The sequence below is a fragment of the Panthera onca genome, chromosome C1 (genome assembly GCF_046562875.1).
Source record: "Panthera onca isolate mPanOnc1 chromosome C1, mPanOnc1 haplotype 2, whole genome shotgun sequence".
In the NCBI taxonomy this organism is placed as follows: Eukaryota; Metazoa; Chordata; class Mammalia; order Carnivora; family Felidae; genus Panthera; species Panthera onca.
The window spans coordinates 59,192,196-59,214,344 of NC_138346.1; the positions used below are offsets into that span (position 1 = coordinate 59,192,196).

General features: G+C 38.9%; 1 protein-coding gene across 1 annotated transcript in view; it reads left to right on the top strand.

The window, feature by feature from the left end:
- Nucleotides 1–1,981: 1,981 nt before the first annotated feature.
- The window catches only part of OLA1 (Obg like ATPase 1), a 170,917-nt gene continuing 150,749 nt past the window's right edge, over nt 1,982–22,149 (top strand). Inside the window, exons 1-4 of the mRNA XM_060621750.3 lie at nt 1,982–2,178; nt 3,475–3,575; nt 17,223–17,366; nt 21,068–21,195. Coding sequence (XP_060477733.1) covers nt 3,475–3,575; nt 17,223–17,366; nt 21,068–21,195 — 373 coding nt within the window. The 5' untranslated portion in view covers nt 1,982–2,178. The remainder of the gene's footprint in view (nt 2,179–3,474; nt 3,576–17,222; nt 17,367–21,067; nt 21,196–22,149) is intronic.

Consider the following 22,149-nt stretch of genomic DNA (forward strand, 5'->3'; position numbering starts at 1 on the left):
GTAGCTCAGTCAGTTAAGCGTCTGACTTCGGCTCAGGTCATGATCTCATGGTTTGTGGGTTCGAGCCCTGCATTGGGCTCTGTGCTGACAGCTCAGGGCCGGGAGCCTGCTTCAGGTTCTGTATCTCCTTCTCTCTTTGCCCCTCCCCTGCTCATGCTCTCTCAAAAATGAATAAACGTTAAAAAAAAAAATTTAAAAATGCATGGACGTGGCAACAAGGGAGCTAGATTGAGAGAATATAAACAGTGCATGTTTATGAATGATATTAAAAAAATCAAATCAAGTTGCCTGTGTCTTTGAGAATTCCAAATTTACAGAAACAGCTTTTTAACCTACCTCAGTAGATCATTTTCATAGGGCTAAGAAAAACCTTAGTGCTGGGGTTCCTGGGTGGCTCTGTGAGTTAAATGTCTGACTTTGGCTCAGGTCATACTCTCATGGTTTGTGAGTTCGAGCCCTGCCATCAGCTCTCTGCTGTAAGCACAAAGCTTGCTTTGGATCCTCTGTCCCCCTCTCTCTGTGCCCCTACCCCACTTGTTCTCTCTCAAAATAAATAAATAGACTTAAAAAAGATTAAAAAAACCGTAATGCAATTTTATTATAAATAATGGCTCAGTTGTTGCTTATAAGGAGTTTATATTAGAAAAAAATTTGGCTTAAAGGGAACAGATCTTTCAGTTAGATTGGGTCTGAAATCTGGCCTCTGTCATTTACTAGTTGTGTGACGTCCAAATTACATTGCCTTTCTGATATTGTTCCCTCATCTATAAAATGGGGATAGTAACCAGCTCATATTTTTTCCCTTTATTATGAATATCTTTGCTTTTTTATTTTTCAGTAGTCTCTACAAGGGGCTCCAACTTACAACCCCCTCCCCCCCAATCAAGAGTCACGTGCTCTACCACTGAGCCAGCCAGGCGCCCCATGAACTAGTCTCCTTGAAAGAAGCTTCTAGGGTCACAATTTTGGGAAAGGTATTACATTCATTGCAACAAATACTTGAAAGTTTACAGAAGGAATTCCTTCTACAGATGGAGCTCATGGTGTAGTATGTGTGGGTGAGATCGGATGAAACCCCAATATTAACGATACCCTTTATGGACCACTTATGAGCCCTTCCTGTATGTGCCAGGTACTGTTGTTGTAAGCTTTACACATATCTCGTTTTATCCTCATAATAACCTCCTAAGGTGGGTCTCAATAGTCTCACTTTTATCAAAGAGGAAATTAAAGCTCAGAGAGGTTACTTTGTCCAGGGTCACAAGTAGTGGAATCCAGATGGGAACCTGTTTCCCAAATTCCAAAGCCCCTTGCTCATAACCATCCAGAGGAAAAGTAGGGGAAACTGGCTCTATTAAATGCATTCTTTGATCCAGTGCTTGTAAAACGCCTGGACAATAAAGTGATGAAGGGGTCCTTAGATCACAAGCTTCCCTTGGCCCTTTTTTTTTTTTTTTTCCCCTTTAGTTAAGTTTATTTAACAGCTTCTCATCATTTGGGTTGACTCAAGAAAGTTATAAGAAAAGGATGGCAAGCTGGGGTCTTGGCCCCGGAGGAGTCGGTTAGCAGCCAGGAGGTCCGCAGGTTTGGCACGGCTGTTCGCCAGACCTCGTGAGACCCATCTCCGGGCGGGCGGTCTGGCCGAGGGCGCTTCGAGGTCCAGCGGGTGAAATGTGCGGCTGCAGGCCAACGAATGAGCGTGTGCGGCAACGCCGGGCGCGCTCCGGGAGGGAAGCAGAGACCCGGGTCCCAGGAGCTCCACGTGCTGAGAAGGCGGAAGACGCGCGCTCCCGGGGCCAGCGGAGCGGGAAGGGGGGGAAGAGTTGGGGAGACAGACGGGCTCCAGCTCCGGCTCCTCCTCCCGCCAGCTCGGGCGCCGCGCGACTCCTCCCACCCTGCTCCCGCCTCCCGGCTCGTCGGGCCAATGGACGGGGTGGGCAGGAGCGAGGGGCGGGGCGGGGCCCGCGATCTGCGCGCAGGTGCCGCCCGGCGCCCGGCCCGCCCGTTCCGCCGCCGCCGCCGCCGCCGCCGCCGCTACAGCCGCTACCGCCGTCGTGCGTGCTGCTCCGCGGAGGGGCCGGGCCTGCGCTTTCTCCTCCTTCCTCTCCTCCTCTCGCTGCCGGCAGTACCCGTCTACCCTGCCGCTGGGACCCCGTGTCATCGCCCGCCCCGAGCACGGTGAGTCCGTCAGCGAGCCCGCGGGTGCCCCCTCCGCCGAGTCTTCGGCGCCCCAGCTTGTGGCCCTGAGGCCGGTGTGAGGCCAGGGCCGGGGGGCCGGGTGGCCGGGATGGGCGAGGGCAGCGGGAAACGTGTGGTGTGTGGATGAATGAGGCGCTCTTGGACTAGGCCGCGCGTCCCGAGAGCGGCCCACGCCTCCGCCCGGCACACTGGGAAAGCCTTCTTGAGAGGCCGGGATGGCCAGTGGCCCAGTCCACGGGGGTAGATGTTGGGTGGAGGCCCGCTTTGGCTGGGCTGCTGGCCACCCCTCGGTAGGAGGCCAGAGGACTGGAGAGGCTCTGCTCTTGCAGAGGCCTGGGCTTTGAAGCTGGGAACAGGTGTGAGTTAAGACCCTGAGAAGGGAGGTCCCTGGCCCTAGGGGTCAGAGATCAAGAGCCTGGAATACCACTTGTGAGCAGGGCGTCAGTGTGGCCGCTGGAGGTTCAGCAGGCGCCAGAAGACAGGGACAGTTTTAGTTCCTAGTTTGTAGAACGTGAGGTTGGTAGTCCTCATGAGTTCAGCTTGCAGTAGTAAAGTGAGATTAATTCTGCACGGAGGAACTTGGAGCCAGATTAGCAGGGACCTAGAAAGTTTCAGTTTGTAAATAAAAAGAGTTAGTGGATTCATTTAGAACTAGAAATAACCAGAGCGTAGATTCTGGAGGTTGCTTATGAGGACCCTTGAGTCGTATCTACAGTGCCAAAGGTGGGAGAGACGTGGTCGCCAAGACTCTGATACTGGTGTGTGCTCATCCGTGTGAAAATGGTGCTTGTGGGGAAAATGGGAAAGAATGGGTTCCAGGTACGAGGAATGGTTTGGGGGGAGGTGACTTGGTTGCAGGTTGTACTAGAATGGATTTTCTTTGACTCTCTTTTCTCTATTCCTGCTTCTGAGTGCTTTCATTCTTGTGACCTTATATCTGGTTAAGAAAGAAAGAATTTTGTGAACAATATGGATGGAAGATTGGCAGCTAAATTTTATTTTTGATTTATGGTGTCACATATTTTTAGATTAATCTTTCTGGGACTTCTTAGGAGTGACTGCTTTGACAACTATCAGAATCAGACCTGTTTCTGGAACTTTTAAAATACTTTTTAAAAAATAAAGTGGATTTAGCTCTGTGTCGGTTTTGGATTGGTATATACAGTATGTTTTATTTTAAATCTGTTATTCAGTAATATCTTTTGTGTGATGAAATGTTTTTGGTTAATGGGGATAGTAAAAGATTTTGTTTATATATATGTTTTGACATTTCAGATGCCCCCCAAAAAGGGAGGTGATGGAATTAAACCACCCCCAATCATTGGAAGATTTGGAACCTCCTTGAAAATTGGTATTGTTGGATTGCCAAATGTTGGGTAGGTGAATGTTGTTGGGCTTTACTCTTGTTCATCTTGTAAATATTTTGGGTCTTGTTGTAGAAATGGGAACTTATGTGGTTATTAAAACTTAAATTGCAAAAAGGCTGGGAAGCTGGAATATTAATGTTGCAAAACAAGGTTTTCATTTGGATGTATTTTATTTTTGGCTTTCTATACAGATACTGTGTTCAAACTTGAATTACTTATGTTTGTTTCCCTACACTAGAAGAAGAAGCAATGAGAGTTGAAACATCAAGTTTTAGATCATCTCTGTTTGCTTGAAACACTGTTGGGAGACACTCAGTATTGAATTTAAGTGGAATTGAAGTAGTTTAAATTTGATTTTGATGCTTGCTGGTATGTAAGGTACCTACCTAGGCTGGCTGCCAGAGGCCATTATAGTAGGATGATTTAAGAAGTAGTTCTAAAAGCCCCACTATAAAGTTGATTAATTTTTACTGGAGAAAGAGGTAACAAGTTTGAGTTTAATATTGGAAGTTGCTAGATAAAAGGGTATCTATTGTAAAGTGGCTAAATCTGAAAGTTACAGGAGTAAAACTTTGAGTTTTATAGTGTTTAAAGTTAAAACAAATCATTTATTTGCAAATAAGGCAGCGGTAGGAAATATATGTGGAGTTTATCATATAACCTGTGCACATGCAATTTGAATTTTTTTTAAGGTTTATTTATTTTTTGAGAGACAGAGCATGTGTGGGGGAGGGGCAGAGAGAGAGGGAGTCACAGATTCCAAAGCAGACTCCAGGCTCTGAGCTGTCAGCACAGAACTCCACCACGGGGCTCAAACCCATGAACCAGGATCATGACCTGAGCCAAAGTCAGATGCCCAACCGACTGAGCTACTGAGGTACCCCTGGGTGTTCAGTTTACTTTTTTCATTATTTGTCCTATTTTGTTTAATGTTTATTTTGAGAGAGAGTGTGCGTGCGAGTGGGGGAGGGGGAGAGAGAGAGGGAGAGAGAGAATCCCAAGCAGGCTCTGTGCTGGCAGCCCAGAGCCTGATGGGGGGCTGGATCTCACAAACTGGGAGATCATGACTGGAGCCGATATCAAGAGTTGACTGCTCAGCTGACTGAGCCACCCAGACACCCCTGTCCTTCTATTTTAATACCTTTTACTAATCTTAAAATATAAAATGTCTCAAAACTGATGAGGGTGGACTAATGGTAACAGATCCAGTATGGATTTAAAAAAAAATTTTTTTTTTAATGCTTATTTGTGAGAGAGAGACACACACACACACACACACACACACACACACACACACACACACAGAGTATGAGGGGGGAGGGGCAGAGAGAGAAGGGCAGACAGAATTGGAAGCAGGCTCCAGGCTCTAAGCTCTGAGCTGTCAGCACAGAGCCTGATGCAGGGCTTGAACTCATGGACCATGAGGTCATGACTGAAGCGAAGTTGGAAACTTAACTGACTGAACCATCCAGGCGCCCCTCAGATCCAGTATGGGTTTATTAAGGTGAATGAATATATTTTGGCATGTGCTTTAGGCTTTTCGATTGGTGGCAAGTAGGACAACCATAGTTCTTTCATGTGTTCCTTGGAGCCCCTGTGCTAGAGATTTTTTAGTGAATGAAGCATGGTATGGCCAAGTAAGGCAGTTCTTAAATTCTTATAATGTAAAACATGAGCAAGTGTGGCTGTCCTAATTTCAATCTTTCCTGGAGCTGGAGAGGTTTGCATTTTGAAGGGGTTTCCTGCTGTGATATAGGCTGCTTGCAAAGTAAGACTAAATAGAGAGTGGAAATGTAAGCAAAACAAATAATTAAGCAAAGTACTGTAGGGTGTTGTCAATAAACTTGAAAGCAAGATATGATCATTATGTTGTGAGCTTTATTTCACCAGTAATACAGTTTTTAGACATTAACATATCTTATTTTAAAATCATTGCAGTCAATGCAGCTTGGCTTTAAATGGGACTACTTTATTTAAAAAAAATTTTTTTTTTTATCGTTTATTTATTTTTGAGACAGAGACAGGGGGAGGGGCAGAGAGAGAGGAAGACACAGAATCGGAAGCAGGCTCCAGGCTCTGACCCATCAGCCCAGAGCCCGACGCGGGCCTCAAACTCACGGACCGTGAGATCGTGACCTGAGCTGAAGTCGGACACTTAACCGACTGAGCCACCCAGGCGCCCCTAAATGGGACTACTTTAAACTGAGACATGTTAAGAAGTGTTTTCTATGTAAACATTTTAGTATTGGAACATAATGTAATCAATGTATATGAAAATAACCTAAAAATATTTTATCCAGTATAAATGTGCTATTTATGCTTTTAAATTACATACCCACATCCCACTGTTATCCTACCTCCCCTGCCCCCCAGGTTTTATTGAGGTCTGCTTTACAAATAGTGAAGTTTTCTCATTTTAATAATGTTCAGTTTGATTTTTGGCATTTGGGTTTGGGAGCACTCCTTTTTGTAGAGTGATTTTACATTATCTAACAATATCAGGGTTTTGTTTTTTTTTTTGTTTTTTTTTGTAAGATTACACAAGGTCTGGCTGTCTTAAGCAAGAAAAGAGACTTATTGGAAGGATAGAATTGAAGGACAAGCTGAGCAGACCTCAGGAAGAATGGGAACCAGGGTAACGCTGATAGAGATGGGTCCCTGTGGAGCTCAGCCGTATGAACTGAACTTCTGGTATTTCTTATCTCCTGCTGCCTCTGCAGTGATTCAGATTCCTGTATAAGGAAACTGACTGGACATGTCTACCTCTGGATAGGCCTATAAGAGATAGATTGGGGAGGGGGATAGTTCTTTAAAAGCTGACCTGCTGATCAAAAGTAAGGACATTTGGTACCAAAACATCTAAAGAATGTCTTGATTTTTAGAGATCTGGACAAATAAGATTTTCTTCTTAGTATACATTAGGCTGATTACTTAGAAATGTAAAGGTAATATTTACAGCTGATAATAGCTGATTTTTATTGAACACTTACTGTATGACATTTACTATTCCGAGTGTCTTATATGCATTGTTTAAATTAATCAGCTCTTTAATACCCCTTTGCCTCTGCCTATTAGAACTTAAATTTTGGGATGCCTGGGTGGCTTAGTTGGTTAAGCGTCTGACTTTGGCTCAGGGCATGAGCTCATGGATCCTGGGTTCAAGCCCCATGTTAGGCTCTGCTGACAGCTGGAGCCTGAGGCCAGTTTTGGATTCTGTGTCTCCCTCTCTCTCTGCCCCTCCCCTGCTCGTGCTCTGTCTCTCTCTCAAATAAATAAACATTTTTAAAAAAAAGGACTTAAATTTTTTGAAGGTAAGGGTTATATTGTTCTTGTTTATTGTTATATTTCTAGCACTTAGGCTGGGTATTAGGAATTTATTAGGCATTCAGGAATTATTTGTCAATTGGTAGTTTTTTTCCCCTTGATGTAGTGTGTAGGCCTAATGATAAGGACACATGTTTTAATGGCTGCTTTTAATGAAGTAGAAAGAATACCAAACCATGATATGAAGATTTGGTTTCTAGATTTGTTTTGCCTCTCCCCCCCCCCCCTTTTTTTTTTAACCTCACTAAGCCTTTGTAAATTAGCTCCTCTTGGGCCAGGGTATTATTGCGGGTGTGTGTGTGTGTGTGTGTGTGTGTGTGTGTGTATATGTATATATATACACATATATATTATATATTGTATGTATATATTATATATATGTATATACTTTATATATAGTCTATATATATAGTTTACATATATATATGTTCTTTCTCTCTATATTATATATATATATATATATATATATATATATATATATATATTCCTTAGAACAGTTTTAGCTTTACAGTAGAATTGAGGGGAAGGCAGAGAGATTTCACATATACTCCCTGAACTCATACGTGTATAGCCTCTCCTATTATCAACATTCCCCACCAAAGTGGTACATTTGTTGCAATTGATGTACCTGCATTGACACATGATTATCATCCAAAGTCCACATTATACACTCTTGGCATTGTATCTTCCATGGGTTTAGACAAATGCAAAATGATATGTACCCGCTATATATTTTCACTGCCCTAAAAATGCTCTGTGCTTTGCCTATTCACCCACCCTCCCCAAACACTAATCTTTTTACTGTCTCCATAATTTTGCCTTTTCCAGAATGTCATATAGTTGGAATCTTAAAGCCTTTTCAGATTGGCTCTTTTCACTTAGTAATATGCATTGAAGTTCCCCATGTCTTTTCAGGGCTTAAATAGTTCATTTCTTTTTAGTGCTGAATAATATTCCATTTCTGGATGTACCATAGTTTATCCATTCATCAACTGAAGGATATCTTGGCTGCTTCCAAGTTTTGGCAGAAATGAATAAAACATCCATGTACAGGTTTTTGTGTGGACATAAGTTTTCAGCTTCTTTGGGTAAATGCCAAGGAGCACAATTGCTGAATTAAATGTTTACTTTTGTAAGAAACTTGTAAGTTTCTTACTTTGTAAGAAGTGGTTGTAGCATTTTGCATTTTCAGCAGCACTGTGTGAGAGTTTCTGTTGCTCTGCATCCTTACCAGTATTTGGTGTTGTCAGTGTTCTGGAGTTTGGCCTTTCTAGTAGTTGTATAGTGGTATCCCATTATTAATTTAATTTGAGTTTCCTTGATGACATCTAATGTGAAGCATCGATCTTTCATATGCTTATTTGACATCTCTATGTCTTCTTGGTGAGGTATTTATTAAGGCCTTTGGTCCATTTACAAAAAATCAGGTTGCTTGTTTTCTTTTTTTTTTTTTAATTTTGTTTAACATTTATTTATTTTTGAGAGACAGAGAGAGACAGAGCATGAGCCGGGGAGGGGCAGAGAAAGAGGAGACACAGAATCTGAAGCAGGGTGCAGGCTCTGAGCAAGCTGTCAGCACGGAGCCTGATGCGGGGCTCGAACCCACAAACTGTAAGATCATGACCTGAGCCGAAGTTGGATACTCAACTGACTGAGCCACACAGGCTCCCCGTTTGTTTTCTTATTGTGGATTTTTAAGAGTCCTTTGTATATTTTGGATAACAGTTCTTTATCCGATGTGTCTTTTGCAAATACCTTCTTCCAGTCTGTGGCTTGTCTTCTCATTTTCTTGACATGCCTTTCACAGAACAGAAGTTTTTAATTTCAATGAGGTCGAGCTTTTCTATTATTACTATTTTATTTTATGGGTCTTATCTTTGATGTATCTGAAAAGTCATTACCATACCCAGAGTCATCTAGGTTTTCTTCTTTAGGAAGTTTTGTTGTTTTGTGTTTTATGTTTAGGTCTGTGATCTATTTTGAATTAATTTTTGTGAAGGGTGTAAGGTCTGTATCCAGATTTTTTGTTTTTGTTTTCGTTTTTTGCATGTGGATGTTCAGTTGTTCCAGCCCCAGGTTTGTTGAAAAGCTTATCTTTGCTCTATTGTATTGCCTTTGTTTGAGAAACTACATTTTGGTATTCCAGACTTCTTTACCGTACCATGTGGTAGCTCTTCTGGTTGCTACCACTGCGTGAGATGGGTCTGCTGAATGTTTTCTTTTGATTAACTTGGGTTATGCAGTTTTGGGTACAGAAGTGACATGTACTTCTTAGTACATCATATCATGAAGCATATGATGTTGATTTTTCACTACTGATGTTTATAGTGGGAACAATTTATAGAAGGACTAATGGAAATTCTATTGGCTAGAATTCTGTTGTAAGGAAGAGCTCCCCATTTTTCATGTGTTTGATTATAATTTGTTTTTATCAGGATTGGATTCTTAGTTTATTCTGTTGCTTATAATCTGTTACTATTTTACTTATTTTGTTGTTCAGATTGCCCATATTTGGCCATCAGGAGCCTTCCTGTTCATTCACATTCCTTTTATTCTCTATTTTTTGAGTATTTTCTACTTTCTTTTACCACAGTATTTTCCAGGCTGTTGGTACTTTCTCTGCGCCAGCATTGGGATACACAAATTTTGGTGTAGACAGATGATTTCATCTCTTTTGTATACTTAGAAGTGGAATTTCTGCATTGTACGGTGACCTGTGTTTAGCTATTTGAGGAACTGCATAACTGTTTTCCAAAGTGACTGTGCCGTTTTACATTCCTACTAGCAGTGCATGTGCAATTTCTCCACATTCACAGCAGTACTTACTGTTTTTTTATTATGGCCAAGGCGTAAAGTGGTTTTGAATTGCATTTCCTTCATGCCTAATAATGTTGAGCATCTTTTCAGGTGGTTATTACACATTCATTTTTTAAAGATTTTCACTGGGGAGAATTCTAGGGACAGTTTTTCTTTTAGCACTTTGAAGTTATCTTCTCCTTTTTTCTAGCTTTCCAATGAGAAAACTGTTATTCTTAATCTTAGTTTCTCTGTACATAAGGTTTTGCTTCTTCCTTTAGTTGCCTTTAAAATTTTCTCTTTGATACTGGTTTTCAGCAGTTTGATTTTCATGTGCTTTGGTGTGGTTTTACTTATGCCTCCTTTGCCTGGAGTTTGTTGAGATTTTTAGGTTTGTGAGTTTATGATTTTCATTAAGTTTGTAAAATATTTGGCCAATATTTCTTCAAATGCTCCAGCCACTCTCTGCCCCTCCTCTTGGGACTCTTATAAGTGTGTTAATCCTCTAGATAATAATACTCCACTGAAGCTCTGATTATTTTTTTTCTCCAATCTTTTTTTCCCTCTGTGCTTCATTTGATAGTTTCTGTTGCCCTGTCTTCATGTTCATTGACCTTTTTTTAGTGTCTCATCTGTTGCTAATCACTTTCAGCGTGTTTTTCAGTTTTATTTTATTTCAGATGTTGTATTTTTCATACAATAGTTCTGTGTGCAGAGTTTTCATAGCTTTCATTTCACTCTTCATTGTCTTCATATTCCCCTTTGTATCCTTCAAAAAATTCTAAAAAGATTTATAATATTTAGTAGGGTCATTCTCTGCCAATTCTATCATCTCTATCATTACTTGATTTGTTTGTATTTATTGGCTTTTATCCTGATTTTGGTCTGTATTTACTGGCTTCTTTACATACCTTGTAATTTTTATTCCAGACACTGGATTTTATGTGGAGTACTGAATTTATAGTATTTGTTTAAAGCGTGTTGGACTTTGTTCTGGCATTTAGTTATTTGTGTGTCATTTTGATTGTTTTGAGGTTTCCTATTATGTTTTCTTATGAATTCATAATAGTTTTTGTTCTTGTCCTCCTTTGGCCCTCGTACTAGGATGTGACTCTTTTGAGGACTCTACCCAGGTTCCCTTATATTACATGATCTCTCTACTGGGGCTGGTAGGACTGTGAACTATTCCATGCTCTGTGTGAGCCTGAGAATTGTTCACTCTGTTGGTTTTGAGTGCCCCCCCCGCAACCCCCAGCCTTTTGGAGACTGATTTATTCATATATAAAGCATTACATAGCCACAGTCTTGAGGATACCTTCTGTTGATCTCCAGAGCCCCCTCTCTCTGCAGCTCCTTCCTTTCTATTACACTGCCCTATAAATCCTAGCTGGTTTGGCCTCCTCATACTCTCATCTCAGTCTCTTCAACTTGGCATGACTACCAGGTCCTGTTGGTTTTCCCTCCCTGTGCTGTGACTTTGAAATCACTTTTAGGCTGTGAGTGGGGCCAGTTGTAGAGCTTAGTTCATTTGTTGTGCTCTCAGGGAACACAGTCTGTGCTACATACTGTCCTCTCTCGGAAAACTGTTACTTTATATGTTTTGTCTAGTTTTATAGCTCTTTATGGCAGCAGGGTAGTTTCGTAGTAGAAGGGAAAGCAAACTACCCAATACCATTTGAAATGAACTTAAATCTTATTGTATGCTTGTCAGCATTCTAGTGCGCCTGCTCTTTTGTGGAAATACGTGATTTGGGAATTATTTGCTTTCTCTCTCTTTTTCTTTTTTAATTTTTTAAAAATGTTTATTTATTTTTAAGAGAGAGACAGAATGCAAGCAGGGGAGGGGCAGAGAGAGAGACACACACACAAAATCCAAAGCAGGCTCCAGGCTCTGAGCTGTCAGCACAGAACCTGGCACGGGGCTTGAACCCACGAACCATGACATCATGACCTGAGCTGAAGTTGGATGCTTAACCAACTGAGCCACCACAGTGCCCCTTGTTTTCTCTTTTTATTTATTAAAAACATTTTTTTTTTAATGTTTACTTATGTTTGAGAGAGAGAGCATGAGCGGGCGAGGGGCAGAGAGAGAGGGAGACACAGAATCTGAAGCAGGCTCCAGTCTCTGAGCTGACACCACAGAGCCCGACATGGGGCTTGAACCCACAGACTGTGAAATCATGACCTGAGCCGAAGTCCGACGCTTAACCAACTGAGCCACCCAGCCCCATTTGTTTTCTCTTTTTAATGTGTTTTGAATAATCTTTTGGATGACAAGTCTGCTCTCCTTTTCACTCTTGACTGTTATTTCGGCAGTAATTACATCCCTTAACAGTACTTGATAGATGGCTTTCTTTTAAATCTTAATTTTCAGTTTTTTTTTTCAGAATTTTGGTCTCTGTTGTTGTGTTGCCATGTAATTTCAGATAGATTTTTTTTTTTTTGCTCATTTATTTATTTACTATTAACTGTAGATTTTATTTGGATTTCACCAGGTTTCCCACCAATGTCCTTTTTTTCTAGTACAGATCTTTTAAAGGTCATGGAAATTTTTATTTATTTTTGAAATGAATGGATGTAGGTATTTTGTATGTCTCTCATTTCAAGTTTGATGTTTTTTCATGGTGTGAACTTAAAAAAATACATGGTAAGAAACACAATATAAAAGTTACTCTTTAAACTTTCTTAAGTGTACAGTTCAGTGGGGCCGTTTTCACATTATTAGGTAACAGATCTCTAGATCTCTTTCACCTTGCAGATCTAGAACTCCCTACCTACTGAACAACAACTTCCCATTTCCCCCCCTCCCTAGCCCTTGTCAACCACCATTCTCCTTTCTGTTTACATGATTTTGACTCTTGTAGCTATCTCATAGGTGGAGTCATACAGTATTTGCCCTTTTGTGACTGGCTTATTTCACTCAGCACTGAGCATGAGCACAGTGTCCTCAAAGTTTATCTGTGTTTTAGCATGGGACAGAATTTATCTTTTGAAGGCCAAATAGTATTCTGTTGTATGTACATACCACATTTTCTTTATCCATGCATCTGTTGATAGACATTTGGGTTGCTTCTACCTCTTGGCTATTGTGAATAATACTGCAATGAATATGGAAGTAGAAATATCTCTTCAAGATCCTGCTTTGAATTTTGTATGAATACCCTGAAGTTGAGTTATTGGATCATGTGATAATTCTACTTTTAGTGTTTTGAGGAACATTCTTACTGTTTTTCATAGTGGCTGCAAAACTTTATATTCTATCAATAGTGTACTAGAGTTCCTATTTCTCTACATCTGGCCCAGCACTTGTTATTTTCTGTTTTTTGATGATAACCGTCCTAATGAGTGTGAGATAATATCTTATTGTGGTTTTGATTTACATTTTTCTGATGATTAGGGATGTTAAGCATCTTTTAATATGCTTATTGGCCATTTGTTTATCTTCTTTAGAGAAATGTTTATTCAAGTCCTTTGTCCATGTATGTAACTTTTTAAGGTTACTTTTGTTGTTGTTGACTTATAGGAGTTCTTTATTCTAATATTCTGGATATTAACCCCTTATCAGACATATGATTTGCCATTATTTGTTCCCATTATATAGGTTGTCCTCACTCCCTTGATTATTTCCTTTGATGTGCAGAAGTTGTAAAATTTGATGGAATCTCATTTTTCTATTTTAATTTTTGTTTCCTGTGCTTTTGGTATCATATCTAAGATGTCATTGCCAAGTCCAATGTCATGAGGTCTTTCCCTTATGTTTTCTTCTAGGAGTATTATAGCTTTAGGTCCTACATTTAGGTCCTTAATTCATTTTGAGTTAATTTTTGTATATGGTATAAGGTAAGGCTCCAACTTCATTCTTTTGCGTGTGGCTGTCCAGTTTTCTCAACATCATTTGTTGAAGAGACAGTTTCTACCCCATTTTGTGGTCTTGGCAGCCTTGTTGATGATCATTCGACCATATATGTAAGGGTTTATTTCTGGGCTCTCTACATACTACTCCACTGGTCTCTGTGTCTATCTTTACGTTAGTTCCACATTGTTTTTACTATTGTAGCTTTACTGTAACTTTGTAATATATTTTGATAACAGAAATCATGCTATGGACTTTTGGGAATAATACCATGGAGGTGAAGTATCTTTCTCATGGCATCATATTGAGGGGTATATGATATCGACACAACTTATTACTGGTGATATTAACCTTGATCACTGGGTAAGGTGGTATCTGCCAGATTTCTTCACTGTAGAAGTATCCTTTTTTCCTTTCTATACTCCATGAAGTAGAAGCAAGTCACTAAGTCCAACCCACACTCAAGAAGAAGGGAATGAAGCTCCACCTCCAGAAGGAAGGAGTATCAAAAAATTTATGGACATTTGTTAAAACCACCCACAGTATTATTAATATGATAGGGGAAGGATATTTTGAGGCTATTCAAATATCCTGTTTCTCTTTACAGTTTCCCTGACTAAATTTTATTATTCTTCAGTGGATTTTGCCTGCCCCAGTTATTTTAGTATGGTGTTCCAATGGTGATTTTCTACTTCCTCTATTCCTTTTATGTTATTGTTTGAAATCCGTAAGGAAGATTTATCTTTTTCCCCATATTTAGTTATTTATTTGATTGTTTACGTAGTTCTGTTTGGACTCACTGAAATTCGTTTTATTCTTTGAGTTGTAATCCAGTGTCCTCAGTATTTATTTTGTTACTCAAATTTTTCTGGCTTTGACCATTGGGAATTTTTTCAGGTTGCCTCCTGTGTCCTTTTGACATACCCGCATCTTTTTTTGTTTTTGTTTTCTTTTTTAACCATTTCCTCTCTGACACTGTAAGATGTTTCAGGCTATTATTATATTTTTCCTGTCCCAGCCTTGTCTCCAGGAAGCCCTGGTTCTGTAATTGGAGAATGGTATTTAGAAACTAAGATCTGGCTCTGTGTATGATTTTCGCTGCTGAGGTGTTACTGCTTGTAGACCCTGTCACCTCATAGAGTTAGAAAATACATGTGGTTATACTAACTCATGTATACAGGTATTGGTATCCATTTCTGTCAGCTGTGTTTATTTCTGTTACCTATCAGATAGATACTTTTTGACAGTTTAGTGAAAGAACATTCTACTTTCTTCCATGTTTTGGACGTGTGTTTTATAAATGGTTAATTCAGAATGCTGTGGGAATTTGCATTGGCATCCTGACTTCCTAATACATATTGTAATTTTGCATAAGATTTTAGATAAAACAACTTTTCAGTCAGATTTACTTTATTACAGTAATATATGTAATTTCACAAATATTTAAGTCCTAAATGGAGGGGGCACTCATTAAGTCTAGACTCTTTTTTTTCTTTTTAATGCTGTCATTGCTGAAATAATATTTATGTAAGCCCGTTCTTTTATAAGAGAGAGTCTTAACAATTTTTAATCTTTCTTCTATTTTGAAGCTTTAATAATAACCTTAAGGGATCTAAATGTGTGTGTGTGTGTGTGTGTGTGTGTGTGTGTGTGTGTGTGTGTAAAATCCTCATTTCACAAAAGACTTATGGGCTTTAACATGCTAGATGAGGGCAAAGCTTTTAAATTCTTTGCTTTTACAAGGCTTTCTTTTAATAGATTTGAATGGATCAAAATGTCTTAACTTGTCACTGAAGCCTCTAGTAATAATCCTTAGAAAAATTTCCTTTTTCTAGTTCCTTATTTTTACTTTTTTGTATTTATAAAACTCTTAGAAGGTACAAATGACCTTTTATGAAATTTAAAATCGATGGCTGAGTTGAGACATTTTGTGTAAATGGGGATTTGTCTTCCAAGTTTAGTTTGACTGTATATAAGAATTTTTTCAGCCTAAGAGATAATGGGACTTTCTTTTGCTATGTTTTTCTGTATGTTTTAAGGGATAATTTTTTTGTCTAAGTATAAAACATTTTTGTTAAGGTGGGCAGTCAAAAATACTATCTTTTTGTTTTTTAAGTTTATTTATTTTGAGAGAGTGAGTATGCACGAGTAGGGGAAGGGGAGAGAGAGAGAGAATCACATGTGGGGATTGAACTCATTAACTGTGAGATCGGGACCTGAGTCAAAGCTGGACACTTAACTGATTGAGCCATCCAGGTGTCCTCAAAATACTATCTTAATGATAGCCATAAATTTGAAAATAACTCCATAAATCCTCTGGCCTTTTTATATTGTAATTACGATGACTGTGGTAATACTATAATTTTTAAACTATAATATAAAAAAATAAAATTGTGCCCCCCACAAAAGGCGCAAGTGTTCTGTAAGTGTTTGTATTAATTAATATATTTACATTTTACTTTAAGTGTTTCTACTGTAACATTATTTTATAATATTTTCATTGTAGGAATAAAATGTTCTAGTTAAATTTTAGATAAATAGGACTGATGGGTGATTCTGGCAACCAGTTTATTTTTTTGTGGGGAGAGGAATAAGCTAAAGGGAGTGGATCAGTTTATGTCACCATTTAGTTCAGCACATTTTATAGTTTTCCCTGTTGGGAGAAATATACTGAGATATTTCTGAAATATCTCAGAAAACTGGTCATGTTCTTCGGGTCCTCCAGGTCTCCTTTGAAGGAAAGTACCAGCTTGACAATAACGACATAATCTGTAACTATTTCCTCAATTCTTCCAGTTAAAAAAAAAATTATGTATAATGGTAATTTTCATTTTAAATCCTTATCTGAATGCTATAGTCCTGGAAATTTCTGGAGCAAGAAAATTTACTGTAGTGAATTCTCTGCTATCCATATTAGTGATGGAATTGGAAAATAGTACAGACTAGATCAATTTTACTCTATGATTTTTGACTCTATGATTATCATATTTTAGAAATGTAGTTGATGTTAATAGGAGTTGACATTCTCTGAGCATGCATTACCTGATAAGAATCTGATAATTAGAGCATTAGCAACAGTTTATTTATTATGAATGGGTTTTTTCTTGATTTGTTGTACCTTGAAAAAATTCACATTTTGGTTTTTCATAATTCACAATTCATAACTCTAGACTTGACAGTAATCTTTATGACTAACAATTAGGAGCTCCAGCTTCCCATTTCCTATTAGACAATTAGCATCTGTTTCCCAATTCAGAATGCTTGGGAAGTGACCTAGCTAGATGCACACCTCTCTTTATGCTAGAGAAGATTATATTAGATACAGGCAAAGTGATACTGGTACTACCAAATACTTTAGGAATAAAATAGTTTTTATAATATGTGAAACTAGCTATCACTTATAACAAAGATTCTTTGGGAAAATGCTTTTCAAGTTTCAGATAGACTGAGATAGGAACATCATCTATAAATCATGAGTTTTACTGTTGTAGATTTCATTCTTTTCTGTTAGTAAAAAAATTCATTTATAAGCAAATTTCATTCATTTCTCTTATTCTCCACCTTCCTTTTCCTGATTGGTTTTATAATTATCATGGATCTTATTGAGCACTGAAATGAGAATGAGATAAATTTTTCTCAGTGTTAGCCCAAGAATTGATTGAAATTGTTTTTGTTTCTTTTAGGAAATCCACCTTCTTCAATGTATTAACCAATAGTCAGGCTTCAGCAGAAAACTTCCCATTCTGCACTATTGATCCTAATGAGAGCAGAGTACCTGTGCCAGATGAAAGGTTTGACTTTCTTTGCCAGTACCACAAACCAGCAAGGTAAGAAAATCTTTATGCTATTATTTATTTGGTGGCCCTATATAGATGCAGTAAATGTGTGTAAATGATGTATTTAAAATCATATACGGGGCGCCTGGCTGGCTTGGTTGCTGGAACATGCATCTCCTCATCTCCGGGTTGTGAGTTCGAGCCACAAGTGTGGTGTATAGTTTACTTTAAAATAAATAAGTAAGTAAGTAAATAAATAAAATCATTTAGAAGTTTTTTTTCTCCAGAATTTATGGTTGTATTATGGGTGATTATAAAAATAATGTAGGGCATAGAGAAAGGTGAGGAAGGATACATCTGGCAGTTAACATTGCAGTTACTTTTTTTCTGAGGAGTATGAAGTAGAGGGAGTAAGCAGCCTGTATAATATTCCATTCATGTGGGGCGCCTGGGTGGCTCAGTCGGTTAAGCGTCCGACTTCGGCTCAGGTCATGATCTCACGGTCCGTGAGTTTGAGCCCCGCATCGGGCTCTGTGCTGACAGCTCAGAGCCTGGAGCCTGCTTCAGATTCTGTGTCTCCCTCTCTCTCTGACCCTCTCCCATTCATGCTCTGTCTCTCTCTGTCTCAAAAATAAACAAACACTAAAAAAAAAAATTAAAAAAAATTCCATTCATGTAAAATTATGTGTGTGCATGTATATTCATAGGAAAATATATGAAGCTGTTTGATGGTTATCTTTGGGTAGTGGAATTTTTAGGCGCTTTTTACTTTTTCATATTCTGTATCATTTGAGGTTTTTGTAACAATTTAGTTTCTCACTATTTTAGATGTGGTGATAAATCCTAAGTTTCTGTTTCTATTCCTGAATTTGCCTTCTTGATACTGGCACCTGCATGACTAAATAAGCGCCTCAGACTTGACATGTCCAAAATGGACCTCTTGATTTTCATCCTGCCTGTGCCAAGTTTGTTCTTTAAGACTTTCATATTTCAGTAAATAGCACTATTATTTTCCCAGTTGCTTAAGTCAAAGTCCAAGATTTATCTTTGATACCTCTTTCATCATCTCTAGATCTAGTCTATAAGCAATTCTTATGAGTACTAATCACAAAATATATACCCCATTTATTTAGTTTTTCTACTTTCATCCATTTGTTTGAGTATCCATTTTTTTTTATGAATTAAGAATTATAATGATGATTGCCATATGATTTTATAATTCTATCCATTTGTTTATCATTTATTGGCATTCTTCTGTAAGGAAGAGCTTTCTTGTCTGCATTTATTCACTCATGTATTCATTCATGTGTTACTCAGTTGGTTACAATGTCACAGTCATTGGGCATAGTTCAAATTACATTCCTGAAATTGGCTCCTCAAAGTGACTTCTGTTTTCTTTTTAAATGTGTGTGTGTGTGTGTGTGTGTGTGTGTGTGTGTGTGTGTGTGTGTGTTTTAGGTTTGTTTATTTATTTTGAGAGAGAGAGAACTCTTGTGCCTGTGTGAGGGGGTGGGGGGGTGGGAGAGCGAGAGAGAGCCCAATATGGGGCTTGAACTCATGAACTGTGAAGTATGACCTGAGCCGAAACCAAGAGTTGGATGTTTAACCAACTGAACCACCCAAGAGCCCCTGTTTTCTCTTTAAAACCTTTTTATTTTTAAAAGATTGCAAATTATACAAAAGAGGCAAAATTACTCATAGAATGCTTATGTGCCCTTCTCCCAAGTTTCTTTGAACCTTTGAGAGTGAGTTGCAGACATGATGCCACATTGCACTTCCATTCTTCCATTTGTATTTACTAAATACAGACCATTCTCTTACATTCCCACAGTAAATCACCAATCAGGGCATTAACATTGATACAGTATTACCATCTGATTCATAGATTCCGTTTAGATTTCTCCAGTTGTCCCATTGATGTGCCTATTTGTTCAATTCCTTTGTATCTAGCCAGTCTTTTGACCCCTCTGGCTTGTTGACTGATTTGGAGCTGCTGATTTGGTCCCTGGCTACTGCTAGATTGCTCTCCTGCCAAGATGCCTTGTACAGGCCCCGGTTGCTATTGTGCTGCCTTTTCTCCCCATTCTGACTCTTTAGATGTTGGCCCTTGTCACTGCTAGACTGTGTGGTCATGTGACATTGCTGAAATTCTTCAGAGACCTGAAGAGAAAAACAATAGCAATAAAGCTCTTAGACTTCAAATTTGTTGAAATTTTAGGCAGTGAGGGAATTAACTTCTCAAAATTTCCTTTTTCTTTTGTCAGTGAACATTGATTAAATGCCTTAATGGAAATAAAAAGATTGAATGGGGGTGTGTGCCTGGGTGGCTTAGTCGGTTAGGCTGCTGACTTGGGCTCAGGTTTTCTCATGGTTTGTGAGTTCGAGCCCCGTGTCGGGCTCTGTGCTGATGGTTCAGAGCCTGGAGCCTGCTTCAGATTCTGTGTCTCCCTCTCTGTCTGCCCCTCCCCCGATCGCACTCTGTCTTTCTCTATCAAAAACAAGTAAACATTAAAAAAATTAAAAAATAAAGTTATATGTGGATATTTGCACGGGGTTGGCACCCCTCGCCCCTGTTTTGCTCAAGGGTCAACTTAATCTCCATATTTACATGACTGACTGACTGGTTTTCATAACTTGGTTTCTAACTTGTTTTAATTGTACCTTATTTTGAGCAAAGCAAAAGTTATTTCGTATATACCTCTATTTGTGTTGCTGTTGTTAACAACCAGGTTATTACTGTGCTGATAACTGGTTCACATCATTACATACATTTTTTATTTATATAACCTATGTGATGATTTTTTTTAAGTTATTTATTTTGAGGAGGGGGGAGGGGCAGAGAGAGAGGGAGAAGAGAATCTTAAGCAGTCTCCCTGTTGCCAGCACAGAGCCTGACACAGGGCTTGATCCCATGAATGAAATCATGACCGTAGCCGAGATTAAGAGCTGGTTGCTTCACTGACTGGGGCGCCCCAGCCTACATGATGATTAAATGCAAATCCAGATATCCTGTGTTTGAATCCTATTTTTGTTACCACTAGCTGAGTGATCCCCTATATGTAAATAGGTTTCTTAACTCCTCTCAGGTCCAATTTCCTCATCTTTAAAGTAGGTTTAATAAGTAGCACTTACCTAGTGGAGTTGTTTTGAACTTTGAGTGATTCATGTAAAGCATGTCACAAGTTATGTTGGCTCACAAGTTATGTTGGCTCATTCTGTGGCGATTACCTTCCCTTGTTTCAGTGTACTCTTTAACTGTTCTCCACTGCTTTTGTGTCTTTATGCATGGGCCAACAGAACAGTATAGTAAAATTAATGGTATGAGGGTTTTTTTTAATGTTTACTTAATTTTGAGAGAGAAAGAGAGCATGTGCACATATGAATGTGCACGAGTGAGGGAAGGGCGGGCAGCGAGAGAGAGAGGGCGAGAGAACCTGAAGCAGGCTCTGTCCGCACTGATAGCAGAGCTCGAACTCACAAACTGTGAGATCATTACCTTAGCTGAAGTCGGATGCTTAACTGACTGAACCACCCAGGAACCCTGAGTTTTTTGTTTTTTGTTTTAAAAGTTTATTTATTTTGAGATAGAGAGCGAGTGAGCAGATGAGGGACAGAGAGAGACAGAGGGGAAGAGAGAGAGCCCCAAACAGGTTCGATTCCACACTGACAGAGTGGAGCTGGACGTGGGGCTTGATCTCACGAAAACAATTTCTTAGTATTGTTTTATAATAAAACCATCTTTTGTTTTTTAGCAAAATTCCTGCCTTTCTAAATGTGGTGGATATTGCTGGACTTGTGAAAGGAGCTCACAATGGGCAAGGCCTGGGAAATGCCTTTTTATCTCATATCAGTGCCTGTGATGGAATCTTTCATCTAACACGTAAGTACAGTTGTTTATTTAATTCATTCATTTCATTAATAATCAGTTGTATTTCCATTATTGCTCAAATGAAATTAGGAATGACTTACTAATAGAAGATTTGCCTAGCTTCACAAGATGAATCATGGATTGGTCTGCTAATTGTGACTTTAGTGTTATTTACTGTCATTTCCATATAAGAAGGCGTATTCCAAAGCAAGTATATGCTGTATTGATACTTCAGTTGAATTTCATCCCTTATTCTGGATTAGATCCACTGGGAAGTGTTTCTATGTGGAAGTAATTTTGTTGATTATAAAGCATTTTGACATTTTCTTAACTTGTGGAACTTTTCTGCATTCTTGGTTTTCTATGTGTTGAGAGGGCAGGATTGATACAGGAGAGGATTCCATTATTTCAGAGGTTATTTATTAGAGATCACAGGGTTAAGGAGAAACTATAGACCAGCTATTCCTTAATGGGGGGGGGGGGGATATACAGCAAAGGGAACAACCTGTTAGAACTAGGTGTTAATGTTCTTTTGACTACAAAAGTGAGCCAAGAATATAGTAATTCTCTGATAGAAGGTTTAGGTTGGGCTTCGGTTAAGGTTCACGTCAAGACTGCACTGCAGGATATTATAATGGTGCACTGCACCATTATAATATGGTGTTGTAATGAACAAATCCGTGCAAATGAAGGAAACTCAGGTTAGAGGTACAGGCCCGTTGTGGTCTGATTTAGTGCTTTTGTTTGTTTCTGGTCCAAGACTAGATAACTATAGCAATTATAAATGAGCATTTAGAAAATTTGATAGCCATTTGACTGAGAAATTTGTCATTTGAATCTAATAAGTTGTATTAGCATTTATGCTAATTAGTATTATAAAGTACTAATACTAATTTATAAAATAATAAAATAGTAATACTAAATACTAAAATAAATTGTATTAGTATTTACACTAATTAGTATTAA